This window comes from Octodon degus, unplaced genomic scaffold (assembly GCF_000260255.1).
Source record: "Octodon degus isolate 3935 unplaced genomic scaffold, OctDeg1.0 scaffold00306, whole genome shotgun sequence".
NCBI classification, from domain to species: Eukaryota; Metazoa; Chordata; class Mammalia; order Rodentia; family Octodontidae; genus Octodon; species Octodon degus.
The window spans coordinates 1,480,012-1,495,696 of record NW_004524882.1 but is presented as its reverse complement, the minus strand read 5'-3'; the positions used below and the strand labels follow the sequence as shown (position 1 = coordinate 1,495,696).

Below are 15,685 nucleotides of genomic sequence, written 5' to 3'. Positions count from 1 at the left end.
ATAGTAGTCTGGGCTGGAATTTGTTTTCATAGAGGACCTGGAGTACTCTGCTCCATGCTCTTCTTGCCTGCATGGTTTGTGAAGAGAAGTCTGCCGTAATTCTGATGGGTTTTCCTTTGAATATGATCTGTTTCTTTCCTCTAGCTGCTTTCAGTATATTATTCTTGTGCTAAATTTCTGGGATCTTGACTATTATATGTCTCAGTGTCTTTTTAATAGGGTTGAAGTTATCTGCTGTTGTGTATGTTTCATTTACCTGAATGTCAGATTGTTTCCTCATGTTTGGAAGTTTTCTTCTGTTACTTCTGCCCATATTCTTTATATCATTTGTATTGACGCCTTCTTTCTCATTGATGCCTATTAGACTCACATTATTCATCTTTGAATCATCTTGCAGGTAATGAATTACTTTTTCCTGCATCCTAGTTGCTTTTAAGAGATCTTTTCTTATCTTTTCACTAGCTGCAGCAGCGTCTTCAAGATCTGAAAGTCTACCTTCGCTTTCACTCATACGGTTTTGCAAGCTTGTGATTGAAATTTTAATTTGCTCTATATCTCTTTGACTCTGCTTCATGCGATCTATTTCTTTCCTGTATTGCTCATTTAAGGAATCTGTTATTTTTCTAATATCCTTTTTGGTATGGGTTTTTCTTTCTGAAAATATATAGATAAGTTTCAAGAAAATCTCTTACATGAGGCTAACTGACTCAATTTTCTGCACCCCTGACAGTTTGAGGGATTTCTTTCTATTCCATTTTCTTCTGCCCTTGGCTGGACCCAGACTCTTACTTAGGTTTAATGCTTTTCTCCATTGGACATTTACTCTGAAGGATCAATGGCACAGTTGCAGTCCTATATTCAGTGGCAGCAAGAAAGAGCCTATGAGTGCAGGATGGAGATACAAGCAGCTGTGCCAGTCTGGGAGCAGCCCTGCTTTAATGCAGTGATCCAACGGGTTGGCTGAAATAAGTGTCCAAGGGAGAGGACTGGTCTGGGAAGGGTGTTATCTTGAGTCTCATTTGGACTCTAGTCAAGTGACTATGGCGTTGCTTTTCTTCTCCCTTTTGGCTCATTGCGCATACATTGGAGCAGCTTTGATCATGAAGAAGAGTTTCTGTTGTGTGCACTGCAGTCAGGAACAATCCTCTGTTAAGACTCAAGTCAGAAGCTCTCAGAATGTTGCTGAGAGTCTTCCAGCCTGATTCAGATGACTTGCCCTATGAATTCTACTGAGTGTGATTGCATGGTAAGGTGCTGTGATGCAGGCAGCCCTCAAAATTCAGTGAAGCAAGGCCAAATGGCCCCACATGGAGCGGGTTGTGGGCACTCAACTTCTGGTTGGAAGTGGGCAGAATAAACTGTGGCAGGATCTGAGCTTCCTGTGTCACGTATTAATCTTTGTTGCTATGTCAGCTGTCAGTGGTGCGCATTTTTGATCCTTTCTCACACTCTTGGTGTGGTAAGGACATCCTGTCCCAGAGAGGTGATGTCCCTACAGTCAGAGCCTTGCCTGTGCCAGCTCAGAACTCGCAACACCACACCTCATCATGCTGTTGGATTGAAGGGATCCTCATGATGCAGGTGTGAGGCTTCAGTGTGGGTGAGATGGTCCAGTGTTAGGTGCTGTTTCCTCCCAGCAGCAGACCAGGCATTTGCTTTATACCTAAAGTGACTCCAAAGTGTCCCAACAGTTTGAAAACTGATTGGCTTCCAAGGCCCATTCACATTAGGGAATTAATTCATTGGTGAGTTCCGTATTTAGATGGGCTGTTTTTTAGAGACCAGTCACTAGAGGAAAGGACTGCAAAAGTATATTCTTGTGTGCAGCTCCTCCATCTTTTCCTCCTTCCAGGGTGCATAGCTGAGTACCTTTTCCTTCAAAGTAACACTTTCTTATCATGTTTCTATCTTATATCTAGCAGAATGTGAGCTGAAATAAGCTAGGTAAAATTCTCCAAATTGAAGAAATATTTAACATTGCCTATGATAAGGCTCAGTGTGAGGGACATGTTCAAGCCTGCTTCATCTTCTATATTATATCCGGAGTAATGCAGTAAAGAAATAAACAATATGTTTATCTTGGTTTAGAATGCAAAAAAGAAACAGCCAATTGGTCAAAGTAGCAAAGATGAAAATATTGCAATAAAGAACAATTTCCATAAAGGGCTGTGAAATCGAAACTTTCAGTCTTCAAAAAGTGGGTCATCTATATGTGATTTATTAATGGGTGAAAGATAGAGAAGCACCATTTCACATAACTATTATGATTCATGGATATTTATGGACTTTTTAAAAGCAAACACTAGCCAGTTGTCGTGGTACATGCTTATAGTCTCACCACTTGGTGGGCTCAGGCAGAAGGAATGTTAGGAGTTCAAGTTCAGCCTGGCCTACAGAGTGAGGTCAAGGCCAGTTTCAACTACAGTGTAAAACACTGTGTCAAAAAAAAAAAAAAAAAAAAAATGCTGAATGAAGTAGGAGTGAATAATGAATAAAAGAAAATTGCACCTGATGGGAAGCACCAGGTAGAAGTCTGCACACATGTCAATGGTACAGAGTACAATGGTGTTCTGTGCAGGGAGAGCAAAGTAGACTCATGCAGTGTGGGAAAGCAGGGGAGATTGGTGTGTGGCAAGATCAACTCCTGAACTAGCAGTTTTCCTCTGAAAATGTTACTAATGTGAATTAAAGGAGAAGCTCTATGCTGGCTCAGCTTGAAAGTGGCTCAAAACTTTAGTCAAGAAAGAAAGAAAAAGGAAAGAGAAATAAATTTACATAAAGTTATTCAAAGAATTCTTTTGTTACTGTTAAATTCAATTTATCACCTTTGAACCCTAATTGAAAATTATGTCTCTGTTGGTAGCTTGAAAATCAGTTAGGCAATGTTGCCTAAGTGTAATGAGGAGGATGTTACACAGGAGTAGAAATTATTACAGGGTACTTTTCATGGCAGTAAAGATTTGTCCTATGAACTTCACACTGAGGAACATCTGGTCCTTTATAGTTTTACTTATCAGTATGTGAAATTTTGCTATTGTCAAATCTCCAAAAGAGTAAAAAGAAAACTCACAAGCTGGGTAAAAATTATAGCTGATTATCCCTCTGACAAAGATCTTCTATCTAGAACTTGTAAAGAATTTTTAAAAATCAAGCCCCCAAATTCAAAGACCCAATCTAAAAATGGGCATCTGAGATGAATATACACTTCCCATAGGAAGAAATACAAATGGCAAATAAATATATGAAAAATATTCAAAATCATAGGTTACTTAAGAAATCCAAATTAAAACAACACTGAGAGTCCAGCTCACCCCAGAAAGAATGGCTAGCCTCAAGATGTCAGCCAATAACACATGCTGGAGGGTTTGTGGAGTAAAATGAACCTTCTCCACTATTGGAAGTATAGACTGGTAAAACCACTATAGAAACCAGTGTAGAGATTACTTAAAAAGCTAGGATTGGAGATCCCATCCAAGCCAGCTGTTCCCCTCTTGGGTGTTTTTCCAGAAGAATTGAAAACCTCATGCCACAGTGATACATGTGCACCCATGTTTATAGCAACCCAATTTGTCATAGCTAAATACGTGAAACAAGCCAGATGCCCATCAACTGAAGAGTAGTTAAAGAAGATGTGGTGGTTTCGCACAATGCATGTTATGGTTTGTGTATAGTCCCCCCAAAACCTCATGCAGTCTTGGGGCTGCTTCTTGAGTTTGTGATTGATTATTGTGGGTGTGGATGCTGCCCCTGCCCTGGGGCAGGTGATTTGCATTACAATGTGAGGTGGAAAGAGAAGCTAGCTGCCTGAGCTGCTGTTACCTCTCCCTTGTGCTCTTGCTCTTGGCTGCCACTGTGAAAGGTTGCTTTCTGCTCTGTGCTGCTCTGCTTTGGACTCAGATGAATATGGACAGAAACCTCCAGTAAGCTAAATAAACCTGTGAGCTAAATAAACCTTTCCTTCATTTTGATTGTCAGGTATTTGTCCCAGCAACGAGAGAACAGTAACTAAGACAGAATTTGGTACCAGAGGAGTGGGGTTGTTGCTGTGGCTCAACCTGACCATGTGGATTACAAGCTTTTGGGAATGGCTTATGGGAAGAGCTAGGAAACGTTCAGAGATGTCGCCTACAAGCGAAGCGCTGAAACAGCTTTAGCTGTTCTGTTTGGGAGATTCTGGCCAGAGCTCAGAAGACCAGAAGGCTGATAGAAAGCCAGCCTGTACAGACCAGGCTGGGGAGGTTTCTGCTGGGAAGGACTGCATTGGTTGTTGGACTCCAGATCATTTGTGTTTTGACTTGGCAGAAAAGTTACCTGCATTTTGCTCGTGTCCAGAAACTTTGCCTGAGAGTGAGTTTAAGCATGGTGGACTGATCAGTCTGGCAAAAGACATTTCAAAGCAGTCAAATATTGGGGCAGTGGCCTGGTTGTTACTGGGGGCTTTTAGCCAGATTTATGTTGAGAATCAAGAGCAAGGAGCCCAGCAGGAAGATTTAAAATGTTGTGAGCTTAGGCAGAAAGAAAGTGCCAAGAAAGCTGTGGACTGCAAAGATGGAGCCAAGAGGCTCTCCATTGCCAGGAAGGAACCTGAGACCGGAAAGGATGGCCTGAGGGCATCACAGGAAACAGCATGTCTCCACCCTTTGCAGCCTCAGAACTACAAAGGTCAGGGATTTTGCCTTGAGGAGAAAGCTGCTGAGCCCCCTGTTCCGGAATGGCAGCAGCAGCCACCGCACCAGGTTCCAGAATGATGCTGGTGTAGAGAATTTGTTCCTGGGAATCAGGGTCAGAGTGCTCAGCCATCCAGGCACTCGACCCCTACAGCCAAGAGACAGGAAAACCTGGCTCATGCTCCAGCTGGGGGCAGCCCTTGGCATCATCCACCCAGCGCTTGCAGAATGCAAGAGTTCTGAGGTTAAGAAGGCTTCCACCTCGATTTCAGAAGAAGGCCTGGGAGGCCAGGCAGTGTGCCCCTGGGAGGGCAGTGTCTGAAGCTGTGAGTGAGAAGCCTATTTAGTGGGAACCCCAGAAGTTTGGAAAAGCCAGGAACATGGATCATCTAAGGGAAACTGCAAGGAGGGAGCAAAGCAGACCTAACAGGGACGCCATGGGAGCCACCACCACGAGTGCCACAGGGGCGGAGCCTCATGGAGCTCACAACTCATCACAGATTGCTTCGGATGTTCCACATGGAACTGCAGGACCTAATGTTTGCCCTGCTGGATTTTGGACTTGTTTTAGATCCAATGCTTGGTATCCTGCTGTGTGTACCTTTTGGAATGGGAATGTTTATCTTGTACCTTTGAATGTTGCAAGCGTTTAAGTTTTCATTTGTACAGGAGCTCACAGTTGAGAGTTTCCCTTGGATCTTGGAGGAGACTTGAAACTTGGGTCTTTTCAGCAATGCTGAAACTGTTGGGACTTTGGCAACTGATAGAGATGGACTAGAATGTCTTTTGTGTAAAGGGATGTGCATGAGTCTTTGGGGGTCCAGGGGCAGAATGTTATGGTTTGTGTATAGTTGTCCCACCAAAGCCTCATGCAGTCTTGGGGCAGCTTCTGGAGTTTGTGATTGATTACTGTGGGTGTGGATGCTGCACCTGCCCTGGGGCAGGTGATTTGCATTACAATGTAAGGAGGGAAGAGAAGCCAGCTGCCTGAGCTGCTGCTACCCCTCCCTTGTGCTCTTGCTATTTGCCACCACCTGGAAAGTTTGCCCTCTGCCATGTGCCGCTCTGCCTTGGCGCCAGCTGAGTATGGACTGAAACCTCCAGTAAGTGTGTGCTAAATAAACCTTTCCTTCCTTCATTTTGGGTGTCAGGTATTTGTCCCAGCAATGAGAGAAGAGTAACTAAGACAATGGAGTATTATTCAGCTATAAAACAGGATAAATGTGAGTTTTTTGTTAATAAATGGATGCTACTAGAGAACATTCTCTTAAGTTAAATAAATCAGACCTGCATGTACAAACATGTTGTCTCCAGGGAGTGAGCATTTTCAAAAGGAAAGAGTTACTGAGTTGAGAAGGACAGGAGAGGGGGAGGAGATATATCTATGTATGTAAGCAGGATAGTTTAGACAACTGTACAGTGCATTTCTGCTAGTTTGTGGAAAGGAGCAGATAATGCTTAATTAGTTTTGTCTCCTTGTTCAATTGTTTGTACTCTTTCTCTTAATTTTTTATATATTTCCTTTTCTTCAATTCGACATGCACATATCTGGCAATATGAATAACTGGTTAGAAGATAGCACCCTGCATTACCACAAATACTGTGAAATCCACATTTCTGTGTTAAGTGAAATTTTGTATCACTTGTATTTTTTTCTTTTTAATACTATTTTGTATTCTCTTTAAAAAATAAAAAAAATATTTTGCTAGTAAGTCTCACTACTCTGAGCTTAATGCTGTTGTCCTCTTTCCTCAGTCTCTCATAGATTTTTGTTTTGTTTTGTTTTGGTTTTTTTGCAGAACCGAGGATTGACCTCAGGCCCTTGTGCTTGCCAGGGAAGCACTTACTCTACTGAGCCATCTCCCCGGCCCTCACTCTCTCATAGTGATAGGAGTGCAGCTGAGCACAACTATATACAATGATCATAGTACTCAGTTGAATTAAACACCAGTTATTTTTATGTCAAAAGTATTTTGAGGGGCCGGGGAGATGGCCAGTGGAATAAGTGCTTCCCTGGCAAGTGCAAGGGCCTGAGTTCAATCCCTGGTTCCGCAAAAAAAAAGAAAAAAAAGTACTTTTAAATTTTTTTCACTGTGAATGCCATTCTGAAAGACCTCATTGGAAATTTCTTCTCCTAGTGTCTATGTGCCTGACATTAGCTTTGTGTATAGTAGAATTTTTTTAGTAGAGGAGAAAACTTAAGCCTATTATAATTTTTCATGCAATAGAAATAACCATCTTTTTATTATAGTGCTTTTTGCAGCATTATATTTGTTTCTGGTAATGTGACTCAGTGTGCCCCCCTCTGATAACTTCAGTCTAATGAAAAACAGTATCACATGCTTTGGACACTGGTCTTCACTTGAAGCAGTGTTACCAGAGGTACACCTTGAACTTGGCAAACCTTTGGTCTCTCTGGGTAGTACACTAACTTTGGGGCCCATGATTTGTTGTTGGAGAAATGCTTAGTGCTCTATAAGCAGTGCACGTTGGAATTCCAAACAGTGACTGGGAAAAGACAAAGACCAAACTGGAACTGACTGTGGGTGTGTGCCTCTGCTCAGAATTGAGACTGAGGACCTAAAATTTCTCCCTGTGAAGTTGGCCACGTAGAAGGTGAAGAAGCCCCAGATTTAAATGACCTGACGTCTCTTATTTCCGTGTCTCGCCACCCTGCATCGAGCTGCTTGGGCCTTGTGCATTTTGTATAACTTCTGGAGTGTGTTCAACTTTCTGAATGTGAATTCCTTCGTGAACTGCAGTGAAACAGGCTTCATCTCTAGTGAGCTTCCCTTTTAATGCTTTTGTAGCAAGTTGGTTGTATAAAATGTAAGTTACCTTAAGGACTTATGAAGTCACTTTCATGACTTGATCAGAAGGTTATTTTCTCAGTTAAACATGGAATGGAAAATGATATCTAAGCAAGCCAAGAGGAATTTGTTGTTGCTTGGTACCAGAGTCTCACTCTATAGTTCAGGCTGGCTTTCAACTCACTATGAAGCCAGACTGATAATAAATTAAATTGTTACTTTCTAATAATAACTTATTGTTTAAATACTTGCAATCTATTTTATTTTCAAAATTCTTGGTGAAATTTAACAATAATACCAATGTAAATATAGTGGACCCCAGAAATTCTCGAGTCATATTCTTAGAGTAAAGGTGTATTATGAATATCCATTAATTTCAGAGATGGTTAGAAAAATGCGTATAAATGACTGTCTTTATAATTTAAACCCTAAATATCCAATATCTCTCACAATTACGTAATTTAAAGCTTTAGAGGTGTGGAGGATTTTAGCAACTTTTTGGGGATGTTAGCCCTTTAAGAAAAACAAAACTGACAGCAGAGACAGCTACACTCAAAACACCACTCTGTCATGATGCCGGAATTGTGGTGCATCTGCCGAAGGTGCTTTTTAGGGCAGCAGCCAGTCACCAACAAGGAGAAGAGTAACATGCTTGAATTAGCTACTTGAAAACCTCCCACTAGAAAAGCAATTGTGGAAGATATTTGTGGTTTCTACAAAATTGCATGGGTTCACACAAACATTTATTACTTAGGTTCTAAGGAAAAGTCTGTGAATGACTGAGACTGTGAACTCTAAATTGCAAATTTGAGGGATTATTGTATATCTTGGGAATATTTAGAACTTTCTTCATTTGGCCTTAGGCAATGGATGAGAGTATCCAGGTGATTGAATGCCTACCTTACTCATATCTCTTACTCCATGGATGACAACTCTCCCACATTGTTGACTCTTTGCTAAATTTACTCTGTGATTTTCTATGAATACTGTTCTTTTATTTTCCTCCCTTGGACATTTCAATAAGTGAGTATTCTAGAGATTTCCTTTGTATTTTAGAGAAGGGTCTATGGGGTGTTCAGGGTCTCACTACTAGATCAGACTCGTATTAATCTGCCTGTTTACAGCCACCCAAGAGCTGGGATTACAGGTATGTGCCACCATGCCCAGTCTCAATTGGGGTCAGCATACTTCAGGGGAGGGACTGGCAGAGCAGGCCTAGAAATTGAACCACTGGCCCCTGCACTTGCTTGCAGGGGCTTTATTACACTGAGCTATTTGGCCAACCCTTTCTGGAGAGTTCTAAGTGAAATACTTTCATGGTTTGTTGTTATTGTTTTTCTGTTGCACTACTGTGCACTGTACTGATCTGTAAATCAAGGGCAAAAGGCTTTCTCACCCATTCCATAGGTTGAGTAGTTCAGAATTTTTCAAGGTTATTTAACTGATATCTATCTCCCTGATCTCCATGAATAGTAACATTCTGTTTTCTCCACACAATGGAAAGAAGTCACTGATCTGAAAATTTTGGTAAACTCCAAAGTAAAGGAAAAGAGTATAGAGTGTATCAATTTATTGTCCATTGGAATAAGTCTTACTTGCTTATTTTCTTCCCTATTTTGGAATTTTTTAAATGAATTTCTCAAGGTTTGGTTCTTATTTTGTTTGGTATTTTATCTTGAGTTAAATATGTTGCAGTCATTTTTTAGATTTATGTTCATTGACCTTTGTTCCCTATACATAGTTTTATACTGTGTACAGAGCAAATATTTTCATGTTTATTTCCTATGATTTTTGTATATTTCAACTTGTCCTATCTCTTTCTTTTTTTTTTGCCTTTCTTTTTTTTTCCCTTTGGTACTGGGGATTGGACTCAGGACCCTGTGCTTTCCAGGCAGGCACGTATTCTACTGAGCTATGTCTCTCTCTGGCCCTTTCACCTTATCCTATTGCTGATGACTAGTTGATTTTGTTCTACAGAAACATTTTTAACATCTAAAACATATTTCACTGTGAATTCTGAAGAGATTCAATTTTGTCTTTCCCATTCCAGTTGGTAAGTTAGTTATTGTCCATAGAGACATGTACAGTACATACCTTTTTCTCCCTGAACGTAACTGAGACATTTTGATCTCCTCCAGACACATAACATGAGCTCTATCATGTATCATCAATACATATGTGGACCCATTACAAATTGCCTTCTCCTTGTGAAATGTATTTGCCGTTGTCTATAATAATAGTATAGTCTCACAAAAGGTAGAATTTTAATTTCTCTCATGTATATTGTGGAAGCTTTTGACCTTATTGGGTAAAAGGTATTAAATAAAGTTAGATATTTTTTTTTTTTTTTTTTTTTTTTTTTGTGGAACTGGGGATTGAACTCAGGACCTTGCACGTGCCAGGCAAGCGTTTATTCTACTGAGCTATCTCCCCAGCCCCTGAAGTTAGATTTTTGTTACACTGTACAGCTACAGATTTTCACAAAATCAGAGGCCTCTTTTATACATGACAATTACTTTTGAAATTATCATTTTTTGAGGAGAGTTTGAGTCAGAGCATCACATTTTTTCACACTACCCTTAAATTTACTGTGTAGCTATGGCTATCCTTACAACTCCTTGACAGTCTTCCTTCCTTGACCTCCCAAGACCTTAGATTAGAAGAGTACATCACCACACCTGGCTTAAGCTTTTGGTGTGTGTCTGATTACTTTGTGATATATTGGTTTTCAATGGATACAATACATTTTATTCATCTCTTTTCTCTCTTGCTGTCCCATATCCCCCTGGAGTTTTTTTATTCATAATTTCTTTTTTATTTTATTGCTTATTTTTTTAAAGAAACTAAAAATAGAAAAAACATTAGAAATGTTCCAAACTTCACTAAGCAAAATGATAGAAATTCAACAATGGTTGTTAGCTTTCATATGCTAATCTTTTGCCAGATATAAGCATGCAAAATTATATCTGAGTGGAGGTGACCATTTTGTGACCTTGAGCTATAAATAAAATGCCACACTTATTTGCAATTTTCTTAGACTTATTCCAATAAAACTTTCTATTAACATTTTAGTTATTCATAACCCTTATTTGATATTTATCTTTAACAAAATTCAAGTTTTAAAATACTGCATAAGTATAATCAAAGAAAGTAGGACTCAATGCCATAAATAAAATTGGAGAAGAGATATCACCATGACCTGTCAAATCCTGATAGTTAATCGTCTTCCCCAGTGTGGTGTATGGTGATTTTTTTTTTTTTAAATGGAACCTAGGATTGAACTCAGGCCCTTACACTTGCCAGGCAAGCACTTATTCTATTGAGCCATCTCCCTGCCCCCTAGATGGTGATCTTGAAAGCCCCTTCTATGAGCCCTGCATTAGAGACATTGCTCAGACATTGCTCTCCCCGGCCCTAAATTTTGAGTCAGGTGCCCTCGCTATGACACAGCTTATTTAGTGCTCCTATTCTGCTGCTCCTTTATAATGAATGTCAATCTAGCATCATAATTGCTCTCTGAGGGACATAGCTCAGTGGCATAGAGCCTGCCTGACAAGCACAAGGTCCTGAGTTCAAATTCCAGTACCAAAAAATGAAGAAAAAATACTTTCTGAAAAAGCATTCATGCACATGGATTTGATGACCAAGACAGAGTCAATCTTTGAAAGATTCACCAACCATATGGCTTTGTAGTTTTCTATTTTGAGACAGGGTCTTATGAAGTTCAAGCTGGTCTTTAACTCAGTTTGTAGGCTTCACTAGTCTCAGACTCATGGCAATCCTTTCTCAGCCTCCTGAGTGCTGGGATGCAGACACTTCCACACCTGTCTTTCGGTTCAAATTTTTATGAGAGAAGTTGAAAGATCGCAGGCCGTGAGTCTCAACCTTTGTTCAAGAAACCTATGTGTGATGATTTAGGAGGCAGTGACCTTTGAAGATGTGGCTGTTAACTTCACCGTGGAGGAGTGGGCTTTGCTGGATCCATCCCAAAAGAAGCTCTACAGAGATGTGATGAGAGAAATGTTTAGGACTGTGGCTGCTATAGGTAAGGAAGATTCCACTTTCTCATTTATACATCCAGAGAACATTGTTGATCATCGGTGCTTTCGTTAAATAGAATGGGAAATATTTTTCAAGAATAGGTCAGGCCTGGTTACATGAATCAAGCCTGGTTATATCTTGAATCTAACTGGCATCTATTCTGTTTTGTTTTGTTTTTAAATTCAGGACCTTACACGTGCCAGGTAGGCACTGTGCCACTGAGCTGTATTCCTGCCCCTGGAATCCATTCGTTTTCATGCAGTAATGTAGTGTCCCCTTATATTTTTATGTCTACAATTCAGGTAGAGCCTGGGATGACCAGGTGGAAGAAGAGCATGAAAATCACTGGAGAAATCAAAGGTAATTTCTACTCAAAAAAAAAAAAAAAAAAGGAATTTTCCTCAAAAGCAGATGCATAAACACAAATATCACAACCAGGGAAATGTGACCATGTATAAATTTACTTAATCTCACAGATATTCTCTAATAATGTGTGTAGTTTTAGTATGCATAATCTGCAAACTCAATATAGAAGTATTGCAGTATCTGAAACATGCTCATATAATTCAGCAAGTGACACTAACATCAAAGTACAAAACTTTTTTCATGATTACCTCCATGAAAATGTATGAAATTTCATTTAGATATTTTGTATAGGTATATATGAAAAGAAACAAATTTTGAGGGTTTTTTTCTTTTTTTCTTTTTGGAACCAGAAATTGAACTCAGGCCCCTGAGCTTGCCAGGGAAGCATTTATTCTACTGAGCCATCTCCCCGGCCCTAAATTTTGAGTTTTGACAGAAACACTTCTTCAGGATATCTATCTATCTGTCTTTCTGTCTATCACCATTATCTCTACATAAAACATTCAGTATCTGAAAGATTAGAAACCTTGAAACAGTATTGAAAGTACCAGTGAGTGCTAGTGCTAGTATTCCAGAGAATTGAGTCCATTCATGTTTTAAAGTTCTTTCACTTTTTTGGGTAGGAATGTTAATTATAGCCTGTATTATAATCAGTATAAAGATTTCTCCAAAAGTAAAAATAGAATTTCCATTTTATTGAAAAATACCTCTCCTAGGTACAGTCCCAAAAAGTTAAATTTTTCATATTATACTGATATAACGTATCAATACACAAAGCAAGACAATTTTTAGCAGCTAACCCATGGAATCAGTCTAGATGTCCATCATTGGATGAATGAATAAAGAAAAATTTTGGTAGGCTTGGCGTGGTGGTACAATCCCAGCACTCTGCTAAACTGATTCAGCAGGATGACAAGTTGAAAGTCTCCATGTGCAACTTTATCATCGGTGATAATCTCTCTTAAAATAAATAGGAAAGCTGGAGATGTAATTCAGTACTAATCCCCATCACTTAAAGAAGAAAAAAGTGCTTTAATTAGATACAAAGATGAATCATAACCATGTCATTTGCACAAAGAAATGGGTGGACCTTCAGCATAAATGCAGTGAATTAAGTCTCAGAATGTGAAATGCCACATGCTTACTCTTATATGAGAAGACAAAAATGTAAATTAGGGAATAAAATAAAGGAGAGGCAATTAAAAAAGAGGAAAACCCTACATTTTGGGGCTGAAGAAGACAAACAATAAGGAGAGAAGAGGGACAACAGTGGTGGAAAAGGTAGCAAAATGATCAGTATGTCAAATATATGTATATCAATCACCCAAAATGAAACTGGCCGTCTGTATTGTAAAATATACTAATTTGAAAGTTCCTACATGAATGCTGTTCTTGGGAATGGCTGTTTCCAAGGTATCCTCCAGGGCATTTAGTTAATTTTCAGAATTCCTTAGGAGAAATGATACCAGAACTTGTGGTAAATCATTAATATGGAGAAAAATTTTATTGTCACTGGTGTTTTTTGTTGTTGTTCATGTATTTTGTTTTTTTAATAGAAATGAAGAGTTGGAGAAATGGTACCCAGTAAATATGCCCACCATAGCTCACACTGGAATGAAGGCTTATGAGTTTTTGGGATTAGAAGAGAAGCTGTATAAATGTAATCAACATGCAAGAACCTGCAGTGATTTTCGCGCTTTTCAGAACGATGCAAGGACAAAGACTAGAGAGAAATCCTATGAATATAATCAGTGTGAAAAGTCCTACTTTGATCTTAGTGAAAGAACTCAGCTTAGAGAGAAGACCTTTGTATGTAAGGAAAATTTGAAAGCCTCCAGTACACCCAGCAATGCTCAGAGCCATGAAAGAAGTCACACTGGGCAGAAACCCTATGTATGTAAGCAATGTGGGAAAGCTTTTAGTACACAACGTTACTGTAAAAAACATGAAAGACTTCACACTGGGGAGAAACTCTATGTATGTAAACAGTGTGGGAAAGCTTTTATTATACATAGAGATTGTAAAATACATGAACGAATTCACACTGGAGAGAAACCCTATGTATGTAAGCAATGTGGGAAACCTTTTAGGACACAAGGTCAGTGTAAAACACATGAAAGGATTCACACTGGGGAAAAACCCTATGTATGTAAACAGTGTGGGAAAACTTTTAGCATACATAGAGTTTGTAAAATACATGAAAGGCTTCACACTGGGGAGAAGCCCTATGTATGTAAACAGTGTGGGAAAGCTTTTAGTACACACAGATATTGTAAAAGACATGAAAGAATTCACACTGGGGAGAAACCCTATGTATGTAAGCAGTGTGGGAAAGCTTTTAGTAGACAAAGTCATTTTAAAACACATGAAAGGCTTCATACAGGGGAGAGACCCTACGTATGTAAGCAGTGTGGGAAGGCTTTTAGTACACAAGCTTATTGTAAAGCACATGAAAAGCTTCACACTGGGGAGAAGCCCTATGTATGTAAGCAGTGTGGGAAGGCTTTTAGTAGACAAAGTCATTTTAAAACACATGAACGGCTTCACACTGGGGAGAAACCTTATGTATGTACACAATGTGGGAAAGCTTTTAGTACACAAGGTTATTGTAAAGCACATGAAAAGCTTCACACTGGGGAGAAGCCCTATGTATGTAAGCAATGTGGGAAGGCTTTTAGTATACAAGGTTATTGTAAAATACATGAAAGAATTCATAGTGGGGAGAAACCCTATGAATGTAAACAGTGTGGGAAAGCTTTTAGTCTACAAAGAAACTGTAAAAGACATGAAAGAATTCACAGTGGGGAGAAGCCCTATGTATGGAAACAGTGTGGGAAAGCTTTTAGTCTACATAAAAATTGGAAAACAAATGAAAGAATTCACACCGGCAAGAAACCCCTATGTATGTAAGCACTGTGGTAAAGCTTTCCACACATGCTGTGACTGTCAAAAACAGGAAACAGTGCATACTAGATAGAAATCCGTGTAAACAGTGACAGCTTTTTTATACAGGGTTATTATAAAGTATATGAAAAAACACTGGGGAAAATGCCTGTGTATATAAGCAATATAAACTTATATAAAAAGTACTTTATAAACACATGAAGTTTCATGGGAGAAAAATCTATATATGCAAGGTGGCGAAGCTTTCAGTACAGGTGGTAAAAGAAAGAGCTCACACTTGACATGAATTCCATATATGAGAGCAATGTGTGAAAGCGTTCATCATACCTGGTGTTTGCAAAAGACAGAATAACTCATACTGGACAGAAACCATATGTGTGTAAAATGTATGAGCAAGCATTATTTATTATTATTTTGGTCAATAACTGGAGAGAAAGTTTATGAACTTAGTTTGGTAATCCTGTGAAAGTTTCTCAAGTAATGGAAGCATATACGACTAATTAATACAATATGCTTGATCCAAGTACTTCTCCACAAAATTTCCATAAAAATGCAGTCCCAAATAAAAATATCTTAATGCACATATATTATGTATATTTTTAGAAAGTCACTTAAGTATGTGGGTTATGTTTCTACAGTATTTAATTAACTATGTTGAACTGGCATAATTAGATATTTTTATATGTCTGGACCTAATACATGGTGTCTTTTAATTAAGCATGATGAAGTGAAAGGTATTTTTTATTTTCAGTTAGAGTTCGTATTTATGTAAGTTTTGCTTTGTCTTTAAAATTAGGAGGTATAGACCATAAAAATTAATTTTCTTAATTACTTTCTGTTAATTGTCGGATTCTCTCTACATTTTTTTTCAGACTTTTGGTGTGTGTACTCTATTCT

At 38.9% G+C, this 15,685-nt stretch overlaps 1 protein-coding gene across 1 annotated transcript in view; it reads left to right on the top strand.

Annotated features, from left to right (window-relative positions):
• Positions 1 to 2,147: 2,147 nt before the first annotated feature.
• LOC101572653 (zinc finger protein 431-like) overlaps positions 2,148 to 15,685 on the top strand; it is a 14,684-nt gene continuing 1,146 nt past the window's right edge. Inside the window, exons 1-4 of the mRNA XM_023707700.1 lie at positions 2,148 to 2,197; positions 11,396 to 11,522; positions 11,821 to 11,878; positions 13,441 to 13,697. Coding sequence (XP_023563468.1) covers positions 11,489 to 11,522; positions 11,821 to 11,878; positions 13,441 to 13,697 — 349 coding nt within the window. The 5' untranslated portion in view covers positions 2,148 to 2,197; positions 11,396 to 11,488. The remainder of the gene's footprint in view (positions 2,198 to 11,395; positions 11,523 to 11,820; positions 11,879 to 13,440; positions 13,698 to 15,685) is intronic.